Raw genomic sequence first — 26487 nt, 5'->3', positions numbered from 1 at the left:
GTACTTATCCTCAAGGCAGCCCGCCATGTGGCCTCGGTTGGAGATTTACATCTGCAAATCATCTAAAGCAATAAACTTATCACCAGGCCATCCATGTGGTCACCCCCTGTACACGAATGCGCAGGTATATTCTATAATGTGTACTTCCAGATGGCGCTTAACTCATAATCAGAAGGTTATGACTCGCAGCCTGTCATCCCGCTAGGGTTGATAATTATAAGTACCACTTTGTTGATCTTAAACAGCGGTCGTCCTGTGGTGAATATGGGCCTTGCAATGGGAATGCAGAATGTCCACCGCTGGCTTAGAGCTGCGAATAAAGATGAACATTCGCTTCATTAGTTGTTTCAGCAGTGACAGACTTTCACTTTTACCTGCTCTATTTTAAGGCGTATGATGGGAAAAGGTTTTTGATAGAAGGCTCTCGCACATTTTCACATGTTAATATCTGTCATTTACATCGGCCACAGAATCATAAAGTCGGTTGTCAAATTTGGTGGCTAGGGTAGCACCATTGTCAAGAGAAAATCACAGCTTAGTCAAAAGCTTTTGCATAATGAGGTCCTCATGTATACTCTGTGTAATAGTGGTACATTACATAATCCTGTATTGAGACATAATGGGGGGTTACTGTTGAAAAGTAAGAACAACGAAAATGGTGTACTTTTCGCATCCTGCTTCCAAAACGGTTTTATTGGCCTTGGAAAACATAATGGGATGATTTATTTATTTCTAATAATAAACACAGGCTTTTAAGTTATTTGGAAGGCTCACAGCTAACTGCATTGTGGAACTCGTTACAAAACTTGAGCTTGAAATAATAGTGAAAAAATGTAAGCGAGTTACAACTTATCCAAGCTTTACTTTTGCAGCGTTGCACTTTTGACCCCACCTCTCAAACCAAACGTTTGTTTACTCTTCACGCGATGTTCACAATCGCACATGCAACATGTGTTGGCGATTTTGAAGCTTCAACATTGATTTGCCTTCCCCCCGCCCCCCGGTTTAATTCCAGCCGACACTGAGCAACGTGTGATGCGCAAGTCGTGACACCGACGCTTCGTCTCTTCCCCATGCAGCCTCGTACAACCCCTCGCTCATATTTGGATCTGATAAGTTCAACACGTAGTGGTGGCCTTCCGTGAACAGTATTATCCCTAATGAAGGGGTAATTTTTGGTTTGGATCGCGTAAATATAAATGTGTCGTTAACCCCGTCACCACCCGGCACAGCCAATTAGTAAGGTTTGTTACGTATATAAAATGTGCCAATTAGTTGCTACTTCAGCACTGACCAGTGTGTTGGAGAATAAACCCACGACATTTACAATTTTTTATACGGTGATTGCCATCGCCTGATGAAGCTGGTTGTAATCACCAGAAAAACGTGGGTTTATTCTCCAACACACTGGTGTGCTGAACTAATAACTAGTTGCACGTTTTGTTTGTGACAAACCTTACTAATTGGCTGTGTCGGGTGGTGGTGGGTTAACGACACATTTACATGATCTAACCCCAAAAAACGTAATTCTGGTTAAATCTGATAAGTTGTATCATCGTATCAATCAATGATTGGGGAAATATTTTTCAATATTGGTCACCCTATGGCAGAGGTGGGACAAAGTCATTGTTATGCAAGTCCAAGTCGAGTCGCAAGTCATCAAATTCATGACTCGAGTCTGACTCGAGTCCAAGTCACATGACTCGAGTCCACATCTCAGAGGTGGGACAAAGTCATTGTTATGCAAGTCCAAGTCGAGTCGCAAGTCATCAAATTCATGACTCGAGTCTGACTCGAGTCCAAGTCACATGACTCGAGTCCACACCTCTGCCCTATGGTGAGACTGGTCTCTGCCACAATAATGTAGAATGCATACTCCTGGTTCGGCACCGCCATTGCAGATGAACATGCCCTCTGCACGTTTGAACACTTGTTATAATGATCTCTACATATTTTTTCTCAATGGTACGATATCGATGACTTGCATTTTAATTAAGCCTTAGACTTAATGTCACTGCCTCATCTGCATGCTTCTATGCTTGGTTCATGCTTAAGCATGTAATTACAGAAATGTCTCTAATGATAATGCCCCACATGCACCAATACACCGGTTTCTAGCTTATCCCATTATGTACTAGTAATGAGTTCTATCAGCGGGATTTGTCTCTTCCCTGTAGAGCAATACAATGGCCTCACAGTCTATGGTATCTAAATAAGCCTGCTGTATTGTCTGGGCAGGTGACACTGGTCAGAGCACTGGACTCATGGGGGTGCTCAGTCCATCATTCCTCAAGTGTCGATAGAAATGTGTGTGGTTTTGGGAAATCAACTTTGGTTGTCCTAGCGGTGAAACTGACCTGAATCATGGAAATGTGGAATTTACACCACGAGCTTTCGGCCTGCCAACTTAGATGAGCGCCATGTAATCATTGTTATCTACCGTTTGCAGTTCACCGCTTGATGGAAAGTTCCCAAAATTTATTTATTTTTTCTATATTCTCTTTGACAATCTCAATTAGCACATGTCCTCTTCTTGCCACACGACTATCGGCGAGATAAATTAAATTTTGTGCAACAACCTCAGTTGCCCAAATTGTGCATTTTAGTTCGCATTTCTAAGATTCTGAAAGGTTGACAAACATAATGGAAGCCGGTGGAAGTGGAGATATGAAATGTGGGATCCTTTGTGTTTTTTTGTACAGGGCTGGGATTTAGTTGTAAAGTCAACATGTCCCAACGCTTAAATAATTTTTTAAGTGTTAAATGAACAGGACAGGTGACATGTTATCGTGGAAAGCAACAATAAACACATGAAAAAACCTAGGTTTACAATTTATGCGTGAAACTCTAAACATGTACGTAAAATATAAAAACTTTAATATCTTGAACAGTAGCCAATCAGTTTTAATTGTCATATTTGAATTCAGCACATCAAAATCCATAATAAACAGCACATTTAATCTCTGAAGCAGACGACGTCTAAGACATTTTAGACCAGTGTTATAAATTGGACAGTGCTCATCTGTCTTGGTGGCTCTGAGCCAATGGTGTCAATTCCACATGCCGGGTGTGGGAGCCAGTTTGTCTATATCATGACCACTGATGTCAAAATAGAGGGCCCTAAATAAAATTCTGACAAGTCAGTCTTAGTACAGCCCTTTTGTCAATCCACTTGCATATGAGGGCCTCCCCACACGACGCAGGGATCATGGAAAGCACAGTGCAACAGTTGATTTTTTGCTGTACTGCCCTCTACTGCCTACCACATTAAAGTGCAGTACATAAAAAAACTTTAAAACTAGCAACTTTTTTTTTACGACGTAAGGCCTGCTGAATCATGTAGCTCTTTTTCAGTAGCGACCTGACCACAAATGACATCTCAAACCAGTGGCTTATCGTATGCACATTTATCGCAGCCAAATACTCTCACCGCATGTTTCTAAATGCGGACGAAAAGACCGGAAGAGCCGGAGAAAAATCTACGCAACCACGGGGATAACACGCAAACTCCAAATATACAGCAGGTGTCAACGTCGGGATCGAACCCACGACCTCCTGCACACCAGGCGAGGTAGTTAACATTTCACCACCGTGGCGCCATTACTCCCAAGAGTGCATTCTCTGCTTGCGTGTATGGCATTACATTCCGGAGCTAAATGCTGTGGTCGGCTAGCCACGAGAGAGCTTCAGCAGCGAGTTCGTGTAGCGCTGCTATTCCTCTGTTGCAGAAGTGTAGACTACAGTGGGTTATCTATATATTATTATACATTTGGGTTGCATGGCCGCAATAGCGCAACACTGCAGCTTGTCATTCATTTTCCATGTATGAAGGAAACGCGTGCGTTGCCTGTTGATGTTCTGTCGTGGTTAATGGGTCCACAAGTGTCTTCGACGAGTGTCAAAGCCAGGAGGCGCGGTGTTATGGGTCTCGAATGAGGTGTCCACTCTGAATGTCGGTTTAAGAGTGTATGTAAAAATGTATACGCGTTGCAGCCATTTCTTAAACATGCATCTTCAATGCTGTTCAGCACGACGTAGTCTGTCACTGGTAAGCAGTGGTTTATTGCCGGCGAGGCTGCAGAAGGGGTAAAATAAAAGCAACGTTTAAAGTTCGCTGGACGGGAGAGAGAGAGAGAGGAGGGGGGGGGACCCCCTTTGCGGTTACATTCGGCCTCGCGAGCCGTGCGTGTGATGATGTGTGGACAGTGCGCGCTGGCGGTGTCGACGCGCAAACATCTGGGCCACGGGCACACGGGCGGATTAGTCGGGGGGCGCGCGGCGGCGTTGGTTGCGAGGCGACGAGGCGTCGCTAGGCGACCGAGAGGAGGAGGAGGAGGAGCAGGGGGCTCTTTCGAGGCAGGGGTGACGGCGGCGTGGACACAGGTGGTGGTGGTGGTGTCGGCGGTGGCTCTGCGAGAGGGACGGAGGAAGCGGGAGGGAAATTAAAGAGACGGCGCAAGGCTTTCTTGGACGAAGGCAGGTCGAGCGTGAACGCCCCCCCACCCCCCCAATATGAGGATTGCCTCGTGTACGCAGCCCGCTTAATTGAAGGGAATAAGAATACGGCGACTGGCTGAATGGGTGTTTGTTGAGCTGAGTGTGTGTGTGTCTGTGGCTGCGCGCACGCATGTGAAAGCAGGGTCCAGTGTGTGTGGGATTTTCTCACTCCACTTCCATCCCGGTGAGTTGGGTTTGATGTTGGTCCATGCCCTTCAGTGGCACGAGTAGTTATCTGGGCCTGTGTTTGACCTCTCCCGAGTTCAACGCAGTCGTTGTACGACTACCTGGTGTGGTGGGGGCATTATCAGTGCTTGAGAGAGATGTGGTGCTGGCCACACCACCCTCGTGTGTGCCTTGCCGCCACCTTGGTAAGATGTTCAATAACTGCACTTTAGCCGTATAGATTATGAAGCTGAATAGAAAATGTCGGTATTGTTTTGTTGAGTGCACCCGAATGTTAATTATATAATAATGCGCAGTGTTCGTGTTTTATATTTATGTTTATACTTTACGCGTACAAATGTTTTCATTGTAAATGAATGGGTTCTTCCTATGTCTCCGCACATAAAATCTGTGATGTAATGAATCATCTTTGCACAAACCGTATAAATATTCTATCCACGTTGTGTTTCGTGAGCACGTCGTACTGCCACTCATCATCATCACCACCCGTGATCATCATCACCACTGCTGGATGAGAACTTCCTCAGGCCCTTCACCATCCCCTCGCCTTCGCGATGCAGTGAGTTGCCTCCATCGCTCCCCGTCATCGCGGGCGTGGCCCCCCCTCATTTGGGCTGCCATTCTGTCATTAGTCTTGACCACTCGTCACCGTTCCTGTTCCCAACGTCACCTCGCGGAAAACGCCTTGGTGTTCCTCAGAGGTCTTTGTACCCGATGTCTCTAGCCCTACGCATGGTCGTCGTTCCGTGTGTGCTTGCTTTTTTTTCCTGTCGGTGTTAATTCCAAGCGCGCACCTCTCCACGCGTGCTTTGTGCACCTTTAAGCTTCGGTTTCGTCTCTTTTTGCCAATGTCCACGTTTGCTGACCTATGTCTTTCGTAGCAGGTGACGCACACTGATTGAATCCTCTCTCTGTTGGGAGCATTATCGGTACGTTGCTTTTCATTTTTCAGTTCACTTTTCCAAGAGCAATCCAAGCCACGGCATTTGTCAGAATTTTCATTTCGGTGGAGATTGATGCCGCTAAAACTAGACCGTCACAATCCAAGGCTTAAAGAAGGCGGATAATACAATCCGTTTACAACAGTGGAATGCCACACAGAGGTTCCATGAAGAAGGTAACACCACACGTATTATTAAGAGGGAGGGCATAATTGGTTTGAACCGTGAGCTAAATGTTGCACTTGGAGTGGGAAGTGTTATGTGTGTGGGAGATGGGTGCACGCAGTGTGGGGAAGGTTTTTGTAGTGTGTGTGTTTTTTGCGGATCATGGACACGTAAGGAATACGTAAATGCATGTCCATTTGTCCGTGAAATGGAATAACATTAACTGAAAATAGAGACTTAAAGCCAAGTTGCTTTGCTGTTACCTACGAAGTGACCTCCGACACTGAGATTATGCTAATGGTGCTTTATTCCTCGGCTTGAACAGAAGCCACTGGACCGTGACTGGTCCTGAATGAGGCCGCTGCAGGCAGGGGGAGGCACATGCCCCCCTTGTAATTGCGTTGCTTTGTTATGTTGTATGATCCCAATGCTAATAGCGCATTCGATTAGAGAGCTCAAGCAGTTAAAGTTAGTTCTAAAGAGGAGCCGCATAAAAATACTATTACAGTATTGTGTTTTTAGTGTTAGCCTGATATTATTATGGTCAGTCTATTATTGTGTTGTGTTATTGTTTTAGCCCATTAAGTGTCTCAAATCCGATCCGAACTGTGCTTGATGGGATCGGTTTTGTTGGGTTGGTTTTTTGATACAATTTGTGTGTTTTTGTCAAACCTTTGTCGTACCGTACATAGCCAACCGTACTAATTATGACTTTAGATTCTTGGAGGGCGAATATCCTTTTATGCCACATGCATCGTGTTTGTCATCCCTATGTGTGACCTAGATTAGTTCACCTATTTGCATGACGAAACATTGTGTTTCTCTACGGATGTGGTCACACGAATTAATGTTTCAGTTGAAAAGCGCTCGATGTTGCCTCATCATTCAGTGGTTTGAGATGAAACGGCCTCACCTTGTCTCCAATTAAACCCTTTTTTACAATTAATGTCATCATTGCCTCTGGTGACGTTATTTAACCAGTTATATATGTGTAATTGCACTGACTACTTTGGGCAGCACAATTTTCAGGCACCACCGTAGTGTGATCTCCACTACCTCGCCTAGTATACAGGAGGTCGTAGGTTCGATCCCGATCCTGACGCATGTATATTTGGAGTTTGCATGTCTCTCTCTCCCCGTGTTCGTGTGGACTTTTCTCTCGTTTCCTCCCGTTTTCCCTCCACATTAAGAATCAGAGTGCGTTTAAAGAGTATTTGGCTGTTATACATTTACACATGATGAGCCACTTTGTTGAGCTATCATTTGTGGCCGGGTCGCTTCTGAAAAAGAGCTACATAGCTCAGTGGGCCTTACCTGGTGAAATGAAAATAGTTGAGTTTAGTGTAATCTTGGCCCCCGCCATAAGAATGTAGATTTTTCACCACTCTGGCCCAAGCTGTCAGTAGAGATGAGCACTGCCTCATTGTCCCATTGCATTTGAAAATCACAGTTGAAGTCTCTCTTTTTCTACATCACCTTACTTACAATCTGTGATAATGATTAACAACAATTGTGGCTGTTTGTGTTTTTTTCTGGCTCTCAATTGGAACAGCGTTTTGTATTGCCTGTGCAAGCTGTGAACGAGCCGGGAGATTGCAGGGTTAATGATTGATTAGTGGATCTGCAACCATGGGCCCAGCAGGCCGTTAAAGCTGCCCGTGTCTCTGTTGATGACCTCTGACCTTGGGGCTGCCACACCGTGGCCCTGCTGGGCCTTGCCGTTGTGTCGTCAGGGTCGGGGGTCGATTGACCAGATTTGGCCCGGGCCAACCTTCCACACTCTGGCTTGTCGGCAGGCGTGGGGGTAGCTTGATGGATTACAATCCATCCCCTCTCCCCTGCCAATCCTCCTACCTTCCCCCCCACCTTTCTCTTCCCACCATTCGCCCTCTTGTTCCATCCCTTCCACCCCCTCCCCCAATAATAATCTCGTTTGTTTCGAGACATTTCCACTAGCCCATGGCACGTGGTCGGACAATGTACAATAAAATGCTTATGTTTTTGCCCTGCAGCCTGGGCACTTGGTACACCTGGAGGAGCTACAACGTTAGCCCGTGAACATTTGGGCAGGCTTTCGTTGGCAAAAAGGTGAAATCTCGTCCCTTGATTGCAACGTGTGGAACACTGAAGGCAGCTGTTAACCTCTTCACTTGAAGGCGGTTATTTGTTTGTTCGGATAATTTCCACTTGGACCGTAGTGGCGCTTGCTTATTTTTTGCTTAAATGTTTATTTCTTCGGAAAGCGGATAAAATACTATAGTCCTGTCGAGCTTTGTTTACCTTTATGGAGTTTCAATATACACCGGTTGTGTCATTGGCTAGTACGTTTCCACACGACTGAAATTAATGTATACTCTAACAGCGCATTTTCGCCAGAACTCATTTACGTGTGAACTTCATTTGCAGCTCTCCACGTGATGCACACCCTTTGCCTTTCGCGTGTGGAATCGTATGGTTCATGTTTTATAGCAAAAAATCTAGTGTTGGGTATTGGGAGCCTCGGGGACTGGTGTCTTTAGTACAGTAGATTTGGTCGCTGATAGGGTCACTCAAATGGCTTTCTCTTCCTGTTGCTAATGAGATCCGTGGGGAAGCAATGTCTGGTGTCCTTGGCCTCGCCCCTCATGGAACCACTTGCCGAAGAGATATGCCCCTCGCCCGTTAGACATGAGGCTGTGTTGGAGGGAAATTAGCTCCTGCGTTCTTGAAGTGGTGTGCACCCTCTCAACAAGAAACATTTTACTCTGTAAAATAGCATACAGTTCGGTATCTACCACATGCACACACTTTAGTTGTAAGCACTCTGTTATCGCACATGTTTCGTAGACTGTAGTTGCATTCATAGTTTTTTTTAGCCTTCTGAATTTGAGCTCAATCCAGATGTTGCCACTACGGTTCGATTGCTTTAATTTGTAAAGTTCAAATCGCAATCTTGGGTTAACTCAGCCCATTAGCCGTCTGGGGTCAATGCAACAAGTGACACTTCATAAGAAATCAGCGGTGATTGTAAAGTGGATATACGTTTCCTGCCATAGGAACGTGCAATTTACACCATGGGCCTTGGGCGATGGATGCAGATCGGCAACACCCCTTCTGTATTGGAGCATGGGAGCCACCTTGACTTTGCTCAGTAACGTTGAATCGTAGCATGGGTTAGCATTTCTCAAACCCAGCAGTGCGTCTTAGAACTCGTCTGGCCGTTTAATTTTTCAAAGTGTTTAATCAACGTACAAATTGAGACAACCAATATTGAATGATATTCATGCGTGTGATTACATAAACACGCAAGGACAAGAGCCCTAATTCCTTACCTTGAGTAAACAAATTCCTTCAAAACGAAATCAATCCTAATTTTTCAACAGCCTTGTTCGCCGCGCTAATGTTGTTTTCATATGCTTAACATATATGAAAAAACGCCGTTCATTGTAGGTCAGTGAATGAGGCTTTTCTGGAGGCTGTCGCATTCTACCACTAAATCCATTCCTCAGGACTTCACGTCTAATTTGGATGTCAAATGGTCCCTAAAGTCCCCCTGGAAGACTTTTGAGAGGGGAGAGAGAAAATACATTTCTGCTCTGAAAAGTGCATCGAGTGTTTTTCTGCCTTGAGCAAAACTCTCAGAGTTCCCTTTCTTTGTCTGTGCCAGGCGTTGGTTTAGTTTGGCCCATAAAGTCATCGGCATATTTGACATACGGGAGGGTGTTTGTTTTTCTATTTCATAAACTACAGAATGAGTGCCCTTTAGTCACGAAAGAATTTCCCCAATGGATTTAGAAAATGTTCCGAATGAAGTAACAATAACATAGTCACACTACAGAACATTTGTAATAGTCACCTCGCTGTGAAAAAAATGTAGACCGTAATGAACCATTAATTTGATAATTTTTCCATAAAACGTTTTTGGAAATTCCAACGGCACAGGCTTCATTAGATAAACATTGCACTTTGATGTTCGAACGGAAGGTTTTGTTGTGTTGGGTGTGGCCATAAAAAAAACAACCCAAACATCGTCTTGGGGATTCACTCCAAATGCAGCATAATTTCAATAGAACCGCACGCATTTCCGCCGACGTACACACGCTGCGTGTGTGCGTCAAGGTTTGTCTCTGCGACTCTCCGAGTGCAAGGAAGCGTCCCGGTATTTGTCCATTTAGGTGTACGCCAGCCGACTGGGCAGTGCTCCAGTCAGGGCGCTTGATTTTTCGCGATCGAATGACCGCGAGTCAAAATCTCAGTCGGAAGCCAGCTTTTCTGGCCTGCCATCCTTTCTGGCCTGCCATCCTTTCCGGGGCAAATAAAGTGAACTTCGCTTGGTTGGAAGTCCAACAGCGGTTGGCCCCTGGAGAGATTTTCTCCCACCATGGGAATGTGGAACTGCCACCACAACAAAGAAGAGCACCACCCCACGCTTGTTTGAGTAGGGAGACGCATTGAAACCTTTGGTTCAGAGCACGGTAAGGAGGATGATGTAGGGGAAATGGAGTAGGCGGGGGCTTGTAAGGGGTGGGACGCAGCAAGTGGAGGGGAAAGAGGGAGGTTGGATACTGAGCAGGGGGGGGTACTGAGAAAGGGGGTGGGAAAGTGGAGTGGTGGTTGGAATGGAAGTGTCTGGAGGGGGGCTTTTTCTCCTGTCTGCCTCAGACCCTCCTCTTTCTATTTTTCCTTACTCGCCTCCGCTCGGCTCTTTGCACTGCTGGCCCCCGGGCACCCAGAGCTCTGGGAGGCGAGATGGTGGACGTTTTCTCGAAGCCCGGCGAGCCTCCGTGCGACAGGGCGGTTGGGTCGGCGCGGCGATTTCTCTCTAAGATCCTGAGAAAGTCCATGAGGTAATTCTGCTCCTCGCTTGTCCTGCGCCCAGAATCGCTCGCCCGCGTCTACCGATCAAGCCCCCAGTGGTCGTCGTCTGTGGGGCCAGCCCAGTAGTTGTACCCTCTGCTCGTCCCTTCCGACTCTGCGTGCACCGTAGTGAATGTAGTACGTTTCGGACGTTGCTTTAGTTGCATTTTTATCTCTGCTTCTTGTTTTGGTTCTTGCGTGCCTTTGCTTTGTGATCGTTGTCTCTCCGCAGTTCCCTCTGGTTCTTTACTGCCGCTGCGTAATTTCCTCCCTCGTTCGCTGTTGCCTGTTAATGCGTGATGCAATCCTTAAAACGGCTAACGTCGCATGTCTTTGAAGACGGACGAGATTGTTGATTTTTGTGGTAGCGCTGTGCCATTCCTGTGTTCAGCCGAAGCACTCCCTGACGTGTCCTCCCTCCGCACCACTTGAACGTGTGACATGAATGAATGCTTTTATTGCTCAAAGAAAGTTGTTTAATGTGTCCGTTGATGCCGCGTTAAAAACAACCCGGGCTGTCGGGCACGGCACTCCGTTGGTTGTAAGCAAAGCGATTGTGCCTGCGGAAAGATCAAGCCCGACCTTGTTGCTTTGTTGTCGGCACCGCATCACAGAGTGCCAGCCCGTTGGAGACGGCAGCGTTAACTCAGCCTTGTCCATAGCTTGGGGGACGGCTTGCTCTCGACGCTTGAGTTGTAGTATGCAATATCTCGGTTGACGCGATCAACTTAACCACAGACAGTAATACAGCAAGTGTGACCAGGGCTATGAACAAGAGTGGCACGTGTAGTGGCTTACTGACGTTTACTTGTGAGTTGGTTAAAATAGTCAAAGGGTACCCAAGGCTCAAACAAGTAATGGGACAAAACTCAGCTCCCTCCATTTCGGGGCCTGAGCCAGAAATGAGAGTTCCACATTGTTCGGACATTCCACGTAAGTGACGTCCCTCAAAGTGGGATTAATTTCATCATCGTGAAGAGATGATGCCCTTATCTTAAACATGGAATTTGCATGTATGTGAGTATCAATACGTTGGCGATTTAACAAGACCACGAGCCCTGATCTGGAGATTTATTGTAATTATAATTGGCAATACAATTTTTATTTATTTGAACTCAACAAGATCATTCGCTCGTGTAACAAAGTTTCTTCACAAAGTGTCTCCCTCTCAACGGTCTTCGGAAATCCACTACATGCTGTAAAATTCCACGGTACGGAAATTCACTCTTAATTGCTTTATGGCACGCGCAAGGGATTTTTTTCCGGCGGATATTGAACGTTCTATTTGGCTTATTTTGTGCAAGTTTCTCAGAGGATGGGATGGTTTTACTGCTGGAAGTTAGGGGTGGCCCAAGACTGAGAGAGGAGGCATTTAACACCGATTGTGAGTGTCCATTCCAGCGTCGTAATTTTCGCGAGGGCATTTTTTCCTGTGCATTTTTCCACCATGTTTATGGACGCGAAGAATGCCAAAACAAGGCTTGGCCCTTGCTCTCTTATTTACAATAAACATTTTTTGTTCAGTTTTTCCCCCCCAAAAAACGTCTCGTTCACACCTGTGCACGATGTCTCGTGTTTTGGTACCTTTTATTTGCTTATTTGTGAAGCTCGCATTGAGTTCCGCTCATTTGAATGACCTTCATTTGCGACCGGTGGATCTGGCCATGTTACGGACCTGGCTCAATATTTCACTTAACCGATGTGGCCCCCCCCCCCCCCCCAAATAAAATAAATGTCACCAATATTGGTTGTGTGTGACGTATGTCACATTTGGTTTTGTTCTTGACAATAGTTGATGGGTGTTTGCACGTTACAGAACAGCCCTTATGTTCACTCCATTAACCTACACTTGGTTGGCAAATATAGAAGACTACAAAAATATGCGGCAGACTCCACCAAATATTACTAATATAGATCTACGAGTAATGTTTTTTTTTAAGTTTCAGTTCTGCACTTCAAAGTGTGAAATTTTGTTCCTGGCAGGTAAATAAATGTACCATATTGACCTTAGAAACGCCTCAACGAATATCATAACCATTTTGAAGTCTACTATATATGCTTGGTCATGTCGTGACTGGGTATTCTTACATTCGGGAGGATTCTGAAATCCCTAGAGAATATCTGCATGAAGCCGTAGTTCGGTGACAAGTACTGCTAGCTTCTGGCAACTGTACAATCTTAGAATCGGCATCTTAATTTATCTTTATTTGGAGAAATCCGATGAGCTTTGAAGCTTTTTTTCATAGATCTAGTTGGGGCGGGTCAGAAAGGTGTCTTGCACATATGATCTCTGCTCAAAGCTCCTGCTTGCAGGCAAACACCGCCCTGCCAGGCAAACATTTGTCTTCATCATCAGATTTGTTTTTATCGATACACGTGCAACACACAATTTTAAATCTAAAACTACTGAATTATACCAGACAGTCCACAAACAACACTGGTCTCTTAAAACGTTGCTGTTTTAAATACAATGTACCCTCATTAAATTCAGGCTTTGTAATATTCACGTGGATACATACAAATAATCACTGTAATATATATTTACTGTGCTCTAGTTATTTTAATGTTATGCTTTTAATGCAATAAAGGATTCACTATTGATCTCCAACGAAGTATAATTATTTATCAACCTCGGAGAGTGATGGACAAGGTCAACACCTCATCGGGTTTTCAACTCCTCAGTGTAAATTAATAACTTGGTAACCACGTGATAGCCCAATGAAACACAAAAGTCCGTCTTCCGAGGGAGACCAGTAAAGAATTATAACCACAGCAACAACCCTGTACTTTGTAGATGTGTCAAAATGATTGGCTTTATCATCAGTATCTTTTAATGCATTACCGCATGCTTGTAAAGTGAGTCGCAAAGTGCGGCACAAACACAGAACGTGGGTTTTTCTGTGCGTGGCGAGCGTTCTTTTTTGTATATCCGCACCCGAGTACTATTGACATCTGAGCCGTCCGCTGTCTACACGTTGATTTGCGCTTTACGAACCCCTCTGTTGATTTTCCGCTTCCTGGAAATTGCAAAATCGTTTCGCACGTTCATGAAACGTCTCTCGATTTGACCTTTTCATTTATTCCCCCGCATTGGCTGTTTTTACCGTAAATTCAATGTTTACTTTATTACTATTACGGATCAGAAAATTTCAACGGGCATACACCTGTTTTGATATCTGAATGATGGTAGCTTTGTCACTGCTCAAATGAGTTGCTGAACTTGATAGTGAAATGGACTGGGCTGTGCATGTGGACTACTGGGTCTGAAGCATGAGATTGCGTGGGGCGCCGCAGTGGTGAGATGTTAATTACCTCGTCTGGTATACAGGAGGTCGTGGGTTCGATCCTGACCCTGATACCTGCTGTATATTTGGAGTTTGCATGTTCTTCCTGTGGTCGCGTGGATTTTTCTCCGGGTTATCTGGATTTTTCCTTCCACATTTTAGAATCAACGTGCGTTTAGAGTATTTGGTTGCTATAAATGTCCACCTAAAAAACCTCTTCGTTGAACTATCAGTTGTGGCCAGGTCGCTTCTGAAAACTATCTACACAGCTCAGTGGGCCTTAACTGGTAGTTTTGGTTTAGTTTTCATAGTGTGCCAGTGTAGCTAACATTATATGTGGTTACGGTTGGCAACACGGTGTGACTTGTAACACTTGTAAATATGACTCACGATGCCAAGAAACGATAACTCGTTTTCATGAGCACTGGAGTTGGTAAGCAATGGGTAGCACGATGGATGAGACTGCTTACGGGGAGTGGCGGCCGATGGAGAGAAGGCTTCAGGAGTGAGATGGATGAGTCGCAGCGCTGGTCCATGATGGGATGGTGGCTGTGTGGGGAGGCCTTCACGCAGCAGTGGATAGAGAGCGTCTGTTGATGACCCCTGACCAGCACTTAACATTTCTGATCGTAAGTACTGTAAAGCTTTTTACCAACAGTGCTGTCTGACTGGATTTGCCATTAGTATCACAGCACAGTGATAAATGGGCACAGGAATTTTAATTGAGAGCAATTTTAGAATGAGATGCAAGTCGATTTGTAGGAAGGTGCCTGATGATGACGATGACGGGGAGGTGGCGATGGCGTGCACATGTGATCGTGGGTCCCACGTTGACGCCCTCTCGTTTTGCGCCTCCCCCCGCGTGTTCCAGGAGGAGCGACCCTGTGAGCCGCCCCCACTCGTGGCACTCGACCAAACACGAGGAGGACGAGGAGGCGACGGGCATGATGCGCATCTCCCAGGGCAGCGCCAGCACCGCCTGGCACCCGACCTACCACACCAGGTACGCCGGGTCACTGCCGCACCTTGCGTTGCTCCACTACCGCAGCAGGTACACCATGTCTACCACACGAAGTACTCCCAATCTACCAGACCAATATGAACGGATAACCATATTATACAGCATATGCATTTGGATGTTATCGTGTAGACTGTACCACGCATGTGTGTATATATATGTGTATGTCGATGTTGATTTCATTGTCGGTAGCACTCACTGGGGTGGTTCTTACGTCCGTAAAGTGCGGGGAATTTAAAGGCATTCGCTCCTTTCTGTAGCCCAAATGTGCAAGAGCACTTGGAAGCAAATCAATTTTTTTAATAGACCTAATTTCATCAAACGGAACTAAATTTAACACCATAATTTTTTTAAACTCATTCTACTTATAGCTAATGTCCCTATGAGTCTGAGGCCTCATTTAATACTTTGTGGTTTCCGGCGCAGTATTTACAATTGCGGTTTGTTAAACAATCCCGCAGCGTCCTACAGAATGTGCCGTTAGGCCTATGCTCACTCACAGGGGTTCAAACAAAATCAAATCTCACCCGGCTTCTGCAGTAACGGTTCGCCTTTCCGCAGAGTGACGCTGGATTGACCACTGATGTGCGGTCAACACAATGTGTAGTTGAAACCCAAAGCTATTCTTAGGCACTGCAGATTGGTGATGGTTGAGCAAGGGAAATTTGAATTGTGTCGAGTTTTAGGTTCTCTTCCTTGTACCCTATTGAGCCGGATTAGTGTCACGTATCCTAAGCCATTAAAGGATTATTTTAGGTTGGTTTAACCTTACGCTGTGCTAATAGTAGCCTCGTGTATACAGGAGAGCCTCCGTGGGTGTCGAGGCCCTTTTCGAGATGGGCATGCAGTACAATGTTTGGCCAAATCGTTACATTTATTTGGCATGTGGGAGTCATACGTTGAGAAGCCCTGTAAGGAAAAGTACTGTACAGAAAGGTTCACCAACCCACTTGATGGACCGCCATCTACTGGTCGCCTACTGACACGTAAGAATATATTGCCAAATTCAGCTCAACCATGGCGTGAGGGCTTTTCTCACATACAAGGAAAAGGTGTCGCCCTGCTCAAACGAGAGCTACCTTATGGCTTTACCGTCTGTGCCAAGTGGCCCTGAGTCAGTTGTGGAAATTCCACGTTTCATATTCTGGAGATCAATTTACCCATGACATGGTAATGGTTGACTGTACAGAATAGTACTTATTTTATTGACCCCATAAAAGAACCTGGGCTTCGACGAATTCAACTGGGTTTGAACTTGCAACCTTCCATTTCTGCCCAAGTCCGCAACCTTTCGGTCGTGGTTTGCACATCCTTGCCCGGGCGGTTGGTGGTCGTGCTTGCATGTGGCCCGTAATCCAGCACTGGAGGCGCGAGGGTCCCTTCCCGTGGGTATCAAGGTGCCCGTAACCCTGGCTCGCCAGCAGAATGCAGTACAGCGAAGTGTGGGGACTTAACATCAACTTTCTCTTCTGTGTGGGATAGAGTGTTGCCCCCTCGCATGCGTGGGTTTTTTTCAGGCAGCTTCAGGTTCATCTCAAATGTGTAAGCATTCACTATTTGGCTGAAAGCATCTTAATATATAGAGAACTGCAGAGCCATTGTTGGCACCGGCTCAACGCCTGGCAGCCTCCCCAGTTTGTCTGTGGTTCCTCGGTGATTGCGAGATACAATTTTCATGACATTCCGCTATATATATAAAACTCACCGTTAGATTTGTATCGTAGCGCTAACCTAGTTGCTGCCATGTGACTGTCTCGCAGTAGCTCCTCTACCAGTGACCTCTCCGGATCGTACGACATGGCGGGATATGGGCACCACCTCAGCCCGGACCAGTACAGCTCCCGGGGCAGCATGGATAGCCTCGACCACCCCACGCAGCCGAGCCAGCACCACCAGCACCTCCACCCGCACCATCCGCACCACAACCAGCATCACCCGCCCCACGGCAGCGACGGGCTGCTGCACCCCACCTCAGGGCAGCACCACGGCTTCTATCCCCACGTACAGCAGCAGCACCAGCAGCAGCAGCAGCACCATCAGCACGTCAAGTCGTCCAGCAGCGTGGACAGCAAGCGCGACTCGGCCTACAGCTCCTTCTCTGTGAGCGACCGCTCGGGATCGGCGGAGAATGTGGCGGCCGCTCCTGTGGTGGGCTGCTGGGATGGTACCGGTGGCGGCGGCGGTGGCGGCGGTGGGAACTTGTCACCACCGGCTGACCTGCGCTTTGTGCGGACTGTTTACGGAGAGGCGGGCAGCGTGCGCGAGGAGCCGGAGACACGGGCGTCACGGCGCAGTGACATTGAGGTGCCGAGGAACGGGGAGGCGCGTGGATCCGCGACCGGTGTCGCCGCCGCCACGTACGAGAACGGGAGCCGCGACATCTGTGGAGCAGGCTCGGCCAGGGCCCGGTACGAGATCAGGGAGAACCTGACCAACAGCGCCATGAAGAACTACTACGGCAAGGATGAGCCGGGCGAGGGCAAGTCCCGCGACATTTACGCCTCCGAACTTGGCTACAGACACACGGAGAGCCTCAAGAGGGCGGACCATTACAGCAACAAGGACTGCTTGATGCACAACAGCAAGCAGGCGAACAGCCTCGATTACCCCAGCAGGTACGGCAAGGAGCGCCTCCACTCGGGCTGTGACGAGACGCTCGGCGGCGGCAAGGAGGCCGGCGACAGCCACCAGGGGCAGCAGTCGTCATACAGGAGGTGCTCGGAGTCGAGTCGGCGGAGCAGCGGGCAGCTGTGGCAGCCGCCGATGAAGGCGGCCGTGAGCGTGGACAGCGTGGTCTCCTCGCCGGTGGGGACGCCGCCGCCGCCGCCCATCCGCAGCGTCAGCTTCATCGCCACGCGCAACCACGAGAAGTCGCCGTCCTGGTCGGGCCCCGACGGCTACCTCCCGCCGGCAGTCGCGGCGGTCGCGCCGGGGCCTCCCAACGCCACGGCGCCAACCCCCCGGCCTCCGCCACGCGGCAGCTCGGCCTCGAACCTCCTGGCGCTCTCGGAGCCGCACCCGCTCAACACGGTGCCAGAGCGCAGCCCCGAGGCCAGCCCCGTGGTCCCACGCAAGCCGGTGCCATCCCCGCAGCCCGCACAGGCATACCCCGGGCAGCCCCTCGCCCCCACAGGCGTCTACGCGGCACAGCAGCAGCAACAAGATTCTCGCTACGCGCTGTCGGTATCCGGAGGCACCGGCGGTTATGGCTATCCGGCCGTGGGAAAGCAGTGCTCCGACGTTTATTACAATCAGCCTCCTGTGACAGCCGAGAGCCTGAAGCCTCAGCATGGCAGGCACTGCGAGGATGGTGGCTTCGGCCAAAGCCCGCCCCCGAGATCCTACAGTAGCGGCGGGAGGCAGAGCCTGGGCTCGCCGAGCTCGTATAAAAATCAAGATGGGGCGGCGGAGTCCATCGTCGGTTCGCTCCGAGGGCAGCCGTTGAAGTCGGCCAGCATGCTGGAGCTGAACCAGCCATGTGCTGCGGCGACGAGGTACTACTGCATCTCCATGAACCACCCAACGCAGGTGGAGGTGGCCCCGTGCCCGCCGCCCAAGGGGGAGTACAGGCAGTGGCACGACGAGGCCGTCCAGCCGTTGGCCTACGCTTACGCGGACCAGATCCGGAGACCGGACTCGGCCAGCCGGAAGCGCTACAACAGCAGCGGCAGCAGCAGCAGCAGCAGCAGCCACAGCTCGCAGGGCAGCATCGCCGCACGCGTCGACCTGAAACCCACGAGCTTCCCGCCGACGGATGGCCGCCCCCCCAGCAGCAGCGGCAGGAGGCAGTTGAGCGGTGGCTCGGCCGAGAGCGGCTCCAGCTTCGACGGCCGGCAGTCGGCGCACACCGACTTCGATAGGGGGGGTGGCAGCTTCTACGGCTTTGCAGAGGACCCTCGCAACGGCGGTGGCGGTGGCGGCGGCGTGGCGGACCGGTTGGGCACGCGCAACGTGATTAGTGCTGAGCGCACGCCTATGCTGCATCACCTGACGGTGCTCGGTGCGGCAGAGGGTAGTAGCAGGGCGGCGGCAGCGGCGGCGACCGCCGGTGATCCCGGCAAGCAGGTACGGCGCAGCGACCGCTTCGCGACCACACTGCGTAATGAGATCCAGATGAAACGTGCCCAGCTGCAGAAGAGCAAGAGCTCCTCTCAGCTCGTGGAAGAGGAGGAGGAGGAGGAAGAGAATGAAGCCGCGGAGTCGCTAACGAGCCAGTGGAAAGGAGAGTCCGCCAAGGATGAGCTCAACTCCCCGCTGGATGCTGCGTACGGCGAGGCCTACAAGGAGCACGTGAAGGAGGCGCAGACCAAGGTTCTCAGAGCGACGTCCTTCCGCCGCCGTGACTTGGAAATCCGACTGCCCTTCGACTCGAGCCTGAAGTCGCGGACGCTTGAGAACTCGGAGGGCAATCACAGCAGGTCGAGCTCTCTGAGCAACCCGCCGCTCACTCGGAGCCAACTGGACAGTGCTTTCCAGAGCACAGAGAGCCTGCCGGCGCACCACGTTCCCCGCATATGTGGTCGCAAGCGGCTGACGGACCAGCAGAAGAAGAGGTCGTATTCGGAGCCGGAGAAAATGAACGAGGTGGGTGTGGGTTCGGAGAGTGACACATCCCCGGCCTTTGGAAGCAAGTTGCGCGATGGCGCGTTTGCTTACCCGGAGGGCAGCGCTGCTCTTTGTGGCAACAGCAATGGTGACCGCGGCTCTGTCGCAGACAGACGGAAATTTTTCGAGAAGGACGGCAGCAAGATGTCTCTCCTGCAAAGGGCACAGGCAAAACAGCAGCAGCAGCAGCAGCTTGTCTCAAATTCTTCGAACACTAAATCCGAACGGCACGATGCACTGAAAGATGGATACGGTTGGTACGGTCATCCCGAGCTGTGCTTGGCAAAAATGGAAGCCCGTCGCCACTCCTCGTCATCCTCTTCCAGCCTGAGCTCCTCGTCGGAGCAGCAATGCCTGTGGAGGCCCCACGGAGAGGACGTCAGACCGATGGCCGCGTACTCCGACTTGAGCCCTCCTGCGTATCAGCAACACGCCGGCTCTGAGAGAAAGCTCACGTCCGCTGGCCGTGCCCAGGGGCTGGAGCAGCAGCAACCTTATGGCTCCGACTTGAATGTTAACGACGGCGGCTTCGGCAACTCCGATCATCAGACGGCGACGGGTGCCCGTGGTAGGGAGCGCCAGCAATTGCAGCAGCCGTCGTGGTCGCAGCAGGCGCACCTGCACCAGCAGCAGCAGCAGATGTCCCTGGAGATGCTGCCCCCACGAAATTCCGAAAAGTTTGTGTCCAGCGAAAATCTGACAAGCTGGAAGGCTGACGGGAGGAGACACGTGCACGTTCGCTCGCGCTCTTCGCCTACTTCGGAGGTGTCCTCCAAGGTGAGTCTTCATGCCCCCCTCCCCAGCACCCTTACATCCCCCGTTTGTATGTTTTGACGTGTTGTTGACCTTCTTTCGCACGGTACGTAGCCAACCGTGCTGATTGGAGGGTGCGCCATGGACATCTGTGAAACTACTGGACATCCGTGAAAAAGGAGTCAGAGATCATTGGATTTTTCTAAGAAAGATAATGATTCCGCTAAAGATTCAGATTCTGTGGAGTGGGTGACGCGTGTGGCCGGGGGTGGCCCTCGGCGTTTATTGTACGCTCCCTCCAATTTCAAAGGCAGTGACCCACGCAGTGAACCAACCAACCCCCCCACCCCCTTCTCCCAAAGCCCCCCACTCAAGTTAATCCTGCGGTAATGACGTGCACCCAGGACCTAATCGAATCATTGCTTCCAGCCCTCCCCACCCCCCCAACCCCCGCTTTTGGTGAGGACGCCGCATTGGCCGACCGGCCCCGGTAGCGCTCGGTCAAGGGAGAGGGGGGCCCCTTTGTGAGATGGTCTCGTGGCCCAAAAGCCGCATGGAAAATCGCCGGCAATTATGACATTCTTCTATTATGGAGGGCATGGGCCCACCTCCTCCACGTTAGCCGGTGTGAAGGTCGGCTGAGCTGCCCTGCGTCAACGAAGGAATAGAGGAGCCCTCCCCCGAGTGTATTACATGCGCACGCTTTGAGCCGGGCGTGGTGGCGGGGTACGCCTATAATGCGCAGCACTTTAGGGGCGAAGGGTTGGCGGGTTCGCGTCGAATTTTGGAACACAAAAACCTGGTCTGCGAGTGGTCAGGAGATGACAGCGCAGAGATCGATTTGGTAATGGGCCCAGTATATTCATACCTCCGAATATAACCCTCGTATTTGTGTGTGTGGGTTTTCTCAGAACGCCAGTTTTTTTTCCCCACGTGCAAAACACAACTTACATCGGAGTTGATAGATAGAGATTTTGCCGTAGTATTTGAGCTTTTTTACAGCAGGCCTGTTGCACATCCCTCAGCGCAATATCGAATATCCTCTGCGGTAGTCGTTCACGCTTGCTCTCTCAGTCGGTCCTTTCCTACCCCCTAGTGGGGATATTGAGCAATTGCGGCAATGTTTCGTCAGCAGTGCAGAACCCCTGTGTTCTTTCTGCAACGGGGAAGCTTTAACAATTATCCCTAATGCCCTTCACATCATTGTGCCTTGTGTAGGCAATTTGTCTTTGTGCAATGTGTGGCCAGGCTGTGTACTGGGCGCCAGGCAATTAAATAATCTCGTGGGCTTTTGGTCATGCAGCCTTCGAAATGACACTGCCAAAACAAATAGTGAAACTTTTGCAGCGATTCATTGCCAGCATGTGTTTAAAGTGCTCCATCAATAAACGGCACAAGCTGTTTACAGCTGCAGTCTTCCTTACACCCAGCACCATGGTGGTAATGTACTAAAATATGTTAGACGTGGCTCTGGAATGGCAGTTGCTGACAATCTGGACTTGTATGTAAACAAGAGCGTGACACCATGCCAAGTTATCCCCACAGTACTTCGCCGTCTTAAGTGATAGTGGGTATAATGGATACCACTAAATAATAACGGGGGAATTTTGTGGCATGATGTTCGGGTGGTTGCATGCATTTTCGTGGTTTGTTTTACATGTTCTGTATAATTCTGTATTGACCTGATAGCGCTTCAATAATTTAGCCTCAGAATTTTTATCAGAATGTGTGCTGTGGGCATTGTGATAATCACGAAACTTGTTCAAGGTGTATGCATTGATCTACTTTGCAGATGGTTTTTTGAATTCACAAAGTTACAAACTGTTATTTGTTTTTTTAAATACTTTAATGCACATGTATTTTTTGAAAGACGATTCCTGAAATCTTCTGAATTACGTCTCTACTAAGAAGCCCGCTGTCTGGCGACTAGTTGAGACATTTGATATGCAGAATATTGTACTTAATTTGCAGTGAATCATTATTACTGAGCGAAGTGTTTAAATAAAATAAAATACACAAAGATCAAATTTTATTTTAAGCAATATCACTTATTAAAATGCCGTACCAGCTTACCGAATGTTCTTGGAGTATCAGTGTTCTACATACGCCTAATTTTCAGCTGGTTTAATTGGCCATCGTGCCCACGGTTAACGTGTTTGTTAGCAAATAATATTTGCCGAACTTGCTCACACAAAGGTCACGTGACGCTGAGTTAACGGTTGTGCTGTCGTCAGTATCAAGTTAATGTCCAAAATCAAACACGTGGTGTTCATTCAAGACGCGCTTGGTTTTCCTTAGATTCTTTATTGGGCACGTAACAACGCGTAGTTTCGTCAAATAAAGTCGATTCTTGCCTTCACGGTCGTGCATTTGAGAATCGATAAGTAAAAATGCATACGATTTACCCCATGTGCAAATGGGATACTGTATTACGTTTAAGCTAGCGGGGTGAATTAGACTGTACAAATGAGGCTTGCGACACAAAAAACAGTACGACCAAAGCCTGCAAACATGCCACACTCGATTATAATCGAATCTCCAGTCTCAATTGTGACTGTCAGTATTGACAACTCATTGGATTGTGGTGGGGAGGCAGACGATTGTGTTGTTGCCGGGATTTACGTGGCGTTTCTCAGGTCCGGCACTTGTAGTTCGTTCACATTTTGCCAACATTAACCGATCAATTGAAACCGATTTTGTCCATTTCATTCAAGAAGCTAAAAACTTCCTAAATCCGAGCCACATTATCCTGAACTATTAAGAGCAAGAGCTTCCGCTATTTATTGGCAAATTTTCTTTTATTTGGCAGGTATTATTTTTGGGGGAAAAAAATTCAGTAAATTACGTAACATACACATTGTATATGTTGCAACCCAAACAGCATCGCGTTACATTTTAGCAATACCTCAAATTTCCATTTGGGTTTTTCCATCGACATCAGGAAGTGCATTTGTTGCAGATCTTTCTGAGGTGAGTTTCGGCAATTTGTATGGGGAGAAGCCTAACAATCCAAGAACCAGTCGGCGCACCACTTACACAAGTGGCATTAGTAATGGACTCACGCGGTGGAATGTGTAGGCCTCGCCTCTCAGATGTGGAATGGGGCCTGCCTTGGATGCGGAGGAGCGTGTGCAATGAACGAGCAGCGCGCGTGGAGCGAGCGCTCGCCCCGGCGTGAGTTTTGCTCACGGCTGCCCCCCTCTCCCGTGTGTCCAGCAGGAGCTGTTGGCGCGTCTAGGGAAGCTGGAGATCCGCAGGGATGAGGACCACGCCCCGGTGCACGCCAACCCCGAGCAGCATGGCTCAGCGGCCAGGTACTTACCCCCCCCCACTTCCCCACATCATCGTCACCTTGCCGTGGATGTCGTCGTTGTCGCGAAGGACAAATGGCGCGCCCGAGGCCTCGTCCGGTCAATACCTGTGACCAGGTGACACTCTGACTGTGCTTACGGTGCTCGACACACAAGGGGGAAATGTCCGAGTTCAAATCTAGGTTACGGGTTGACTCATCCCGTAAGCTGTGAAATAAGTACCACGTTGTGGGAATTATTTGCGTTGTCGGATCTCCTGCTAGACTTACCCCAACCATGGAAATGTGGAATTGATACGAATGGTTTAGAGCTGCCAGAGGTTATGAGTGCAACCCCATTGCTTGTTGAACAGGAATGTACTTGACTTTGTTTTTTAAATTGTCTATTACACTATCCATTTATTTTCTACATTCATGTTTAATTGTAATTGTTTTTGTAATTTATACATGGTGTGGTATATCTTGTTTTTGTAACAATTTAATGTAATGAAGCATTTCCTCCATATGATCACAGAGGCTAATTACAGTACTGTGTTTATGAGTAGCGATCGTTAAACATTTTCATCTTGAGATACGGCAGAGTTTGATGTGATCTTTACATTGCTCTAAATTTTAATACCAATCTGTACTAAACCAGTGATGAAAAAGAAAATCCTGGGTTTTAAATAAATTGAAATAACGCACACCATTCGCTGTTAAGTGACCGTTACTTCACCATGGAGCCAGTGCCAGACTAGGTGCAGTCTGAGGCCATGTGGAATGATTAAGGCTCCATATAGCACACAACGTACGACAGACCCAGGTGTTAAGTGTTAACAGAAAACGGTGGCTGGCAGATGCATCGACTGCACTCTTGCTGTGCGAGGATGATGATGTATATTCAACACCCAGCACGTTGTTGTACACATCTCGGCACATATGCACATATTTGTCAGAAAATAATCCACAAGCAGCACACAACTGCTGTACCCATAAGAGTGTACTTGGCACCGTTGCAAGTACAATACCGTAATTTGTGATGTAACTCTGTGGGTAACCTCGTGTAAGAAGGGATCAACTACCACAGATTGTGATGATCATTTCGCATTGGTCCTATTAGCCAGATGTAAGCTGTGACTAATGGTGTGGTGTGTAGTTACTGTTGTAACAAACGTGTTTAGTTTTTCAGAGGTTGGTTGCGCAAGAGGGAACTTGTTTGGAATTCAGTTGAGCTGTACCCACAGCCGTCGGGGGAGTGCCTTTAGTGGACTGGAATAGGCAGTGGTGTTCCGCTGTATTTGTTGCTGCGGGGTTGGGAGTCCTGTAATTGGATGCAATGGCGCATGGCGTGGGCGGAGGGGCGCAGGGTGTGTCATTCGGCTCATTCATTTCCTTAAGTGGTAATTGTAACATTCAAGCAAAGTGTCTTTCCCTTTTGCACTTTCCATCGTGGACATATTGTCGTTACGACCGCAGTGCCCACTACTGTGGGGATTGCGCCCAATGCGTCGTTAATTTTATTTTGTTTCAGCATGCATACTAGAAAAATGCACTTTGAGCCAACGGAGAGAATAAAAACATCAGGTTGTTTTTATGAACCTTAAGTGTTTTTTGTAGTGTTGTCTGGGTCACGTGTGAGGTAGATACTTGCCAGCCCTGATGTGATGAAAACACCACAAATAATAACAACAACAACAATCACGTGCAGTACCCCCACGTCTGCATGTCATCCCTAGCAGCGGAGTATCCGGTCCGTAACAATAACAACTACTGGCTGTCTCTGCGGAACATTCGAGCACATGGTCTGAATTGCAATGTGCAATCTCGGAGTGATGTTCACTCTGAGGTGGGGCTCGGATGCATGGGTGATTCAGCCCTATTTAGTGATGCTCAGCAAACCATGAGTTGTGGTACAGTAAGTTGTCCCAAGCATGAATGTAACTTTTCCATTTGAACAAAATCTTTAAAATGTTTTATTGCACATTCATCTCTGCGTATTGCACATGGCAGATTATTTTTACAACATTTTGAATACTCTTAAGATATATTTTTCCTAGTATGTAGTCTAGGATATTTTTCTGTTCGTGAAAAGGGTGCAAGAAAAATATATATAACCATTATCCGTTATTTTATTCAATTTATTAAAAGTGCATGCAAATAGCTGTGATCAACAACTATGCTTGGGGAATAACAAGGTAAACGTGTTGTGGTGGTTGGCCAATGTTGTGGGAAACTATTTAAGAAAAGTGCCTGGCCAAAAACATTTCACTGGCTGAAATAAAGCTTACAGGCGGAGCAGTCCCTTGTGAAAATTGTGGACGCAACATTTTTGGTGGCATTTCGAGGTTATATAACCATACAATCATTGTCTAAATTAGATCATTGAGTTCGTCGCCTTGATCAGATCCTGTGGCTTATAACCAAACAATCAGTCTTCATGAGCAAATTGAGTTAGTCACTTAGATCAGATCCTGTGGCTTACAATAAGGTCCCTGAAACTATGAAAGGTCTCTGAGATCATGGCACAATCCACATTTTCAAACTTTGCTCAACTTGTGCGTGGCATCTGTACTGTCAGACATTATTTCTCAACACCGTATCTGATCAAATTATCAACTGGTCCCAGTGGACTACGAACTGAAATTTAACTTGCATTCTTCCAAATGTGAGTCCGTGGGGTATTTCTCTGCAGTAACATTCACAGCCATTTACATCGGCACTCCCTTCACCACTATTGTGAAAGGGAGTTGGATGCGATTGTTAACATATGCAAGCAGGCGGCGCACGTTTGTTAAAATCTGAAAGAAAGCCAAGGCCTAAACCTTAGAACTTGGACTTGAGCATTGTTCTGTTCATTAACCGCTTGTTGTAGGGTAGTAAGGTTTATAATAACTCTGTGCTAAGAGCTGATCT

At 48.1% G+C, this 26487-nt stretch overlaps 1 protein-coding gene across 9 annotated transcripts in view; it reads left to right on the top strand.

Annotated features, from left to right (window-relative positions):
• The window catches only part of SHROOM2 (shroom family member 2), a 252676-nt gene that overhangs the window by 194722 nt on the left and 31467 nt on the right, over positions 1 to 26487 (top strand). For 5 of the 9 annotated variants that reach the window (XM_078602772.1, XM_078602771.1, XM_078602775.1 and 2 more), the window contains 3 exons: positions 14781 to 14912; positions 16688 to 20309; positions 23502 to 23599. In XM_078602772.1, coding sequence (XP_078458898.1) covers positions 14781 to 14912; positions 16688 to 20309; positions 23502 to 23599 — 3852 coding nt within the window. Of the gene's footprint in view, positions 1 to 7687; positions 7878 to 14780; positions 14913 to 16687; positions 20310 to 23501; positions 23600 to 26487 lie in introns of those variants that run through there. The other 4 variants (XM_078602774.1, XM_078602778.1, XM_078602779.1 and 1 more) reach the window with 3 other exon arrangements.

Source organism: Lampetra planeri, chromosome 19 (genome assembly GCF_965212315.1).
Source record: "Lampetra planeri chromosome 19, kcLamPlan1.2.h2, whole genome shotgun sequence".
Taxonomy (NCBI): Eukaryota; Metazoa; Chordata; class Hyperoartia; order Petromyzontiformes; family Petromyzontidae; genus Lampetra; species Lampetra planeri.
The sequence above is the reverse complement of the archived record's forward strand: the minus strand, read 5'-3'. Positions and strand labels throughout refer to the sequence as shown.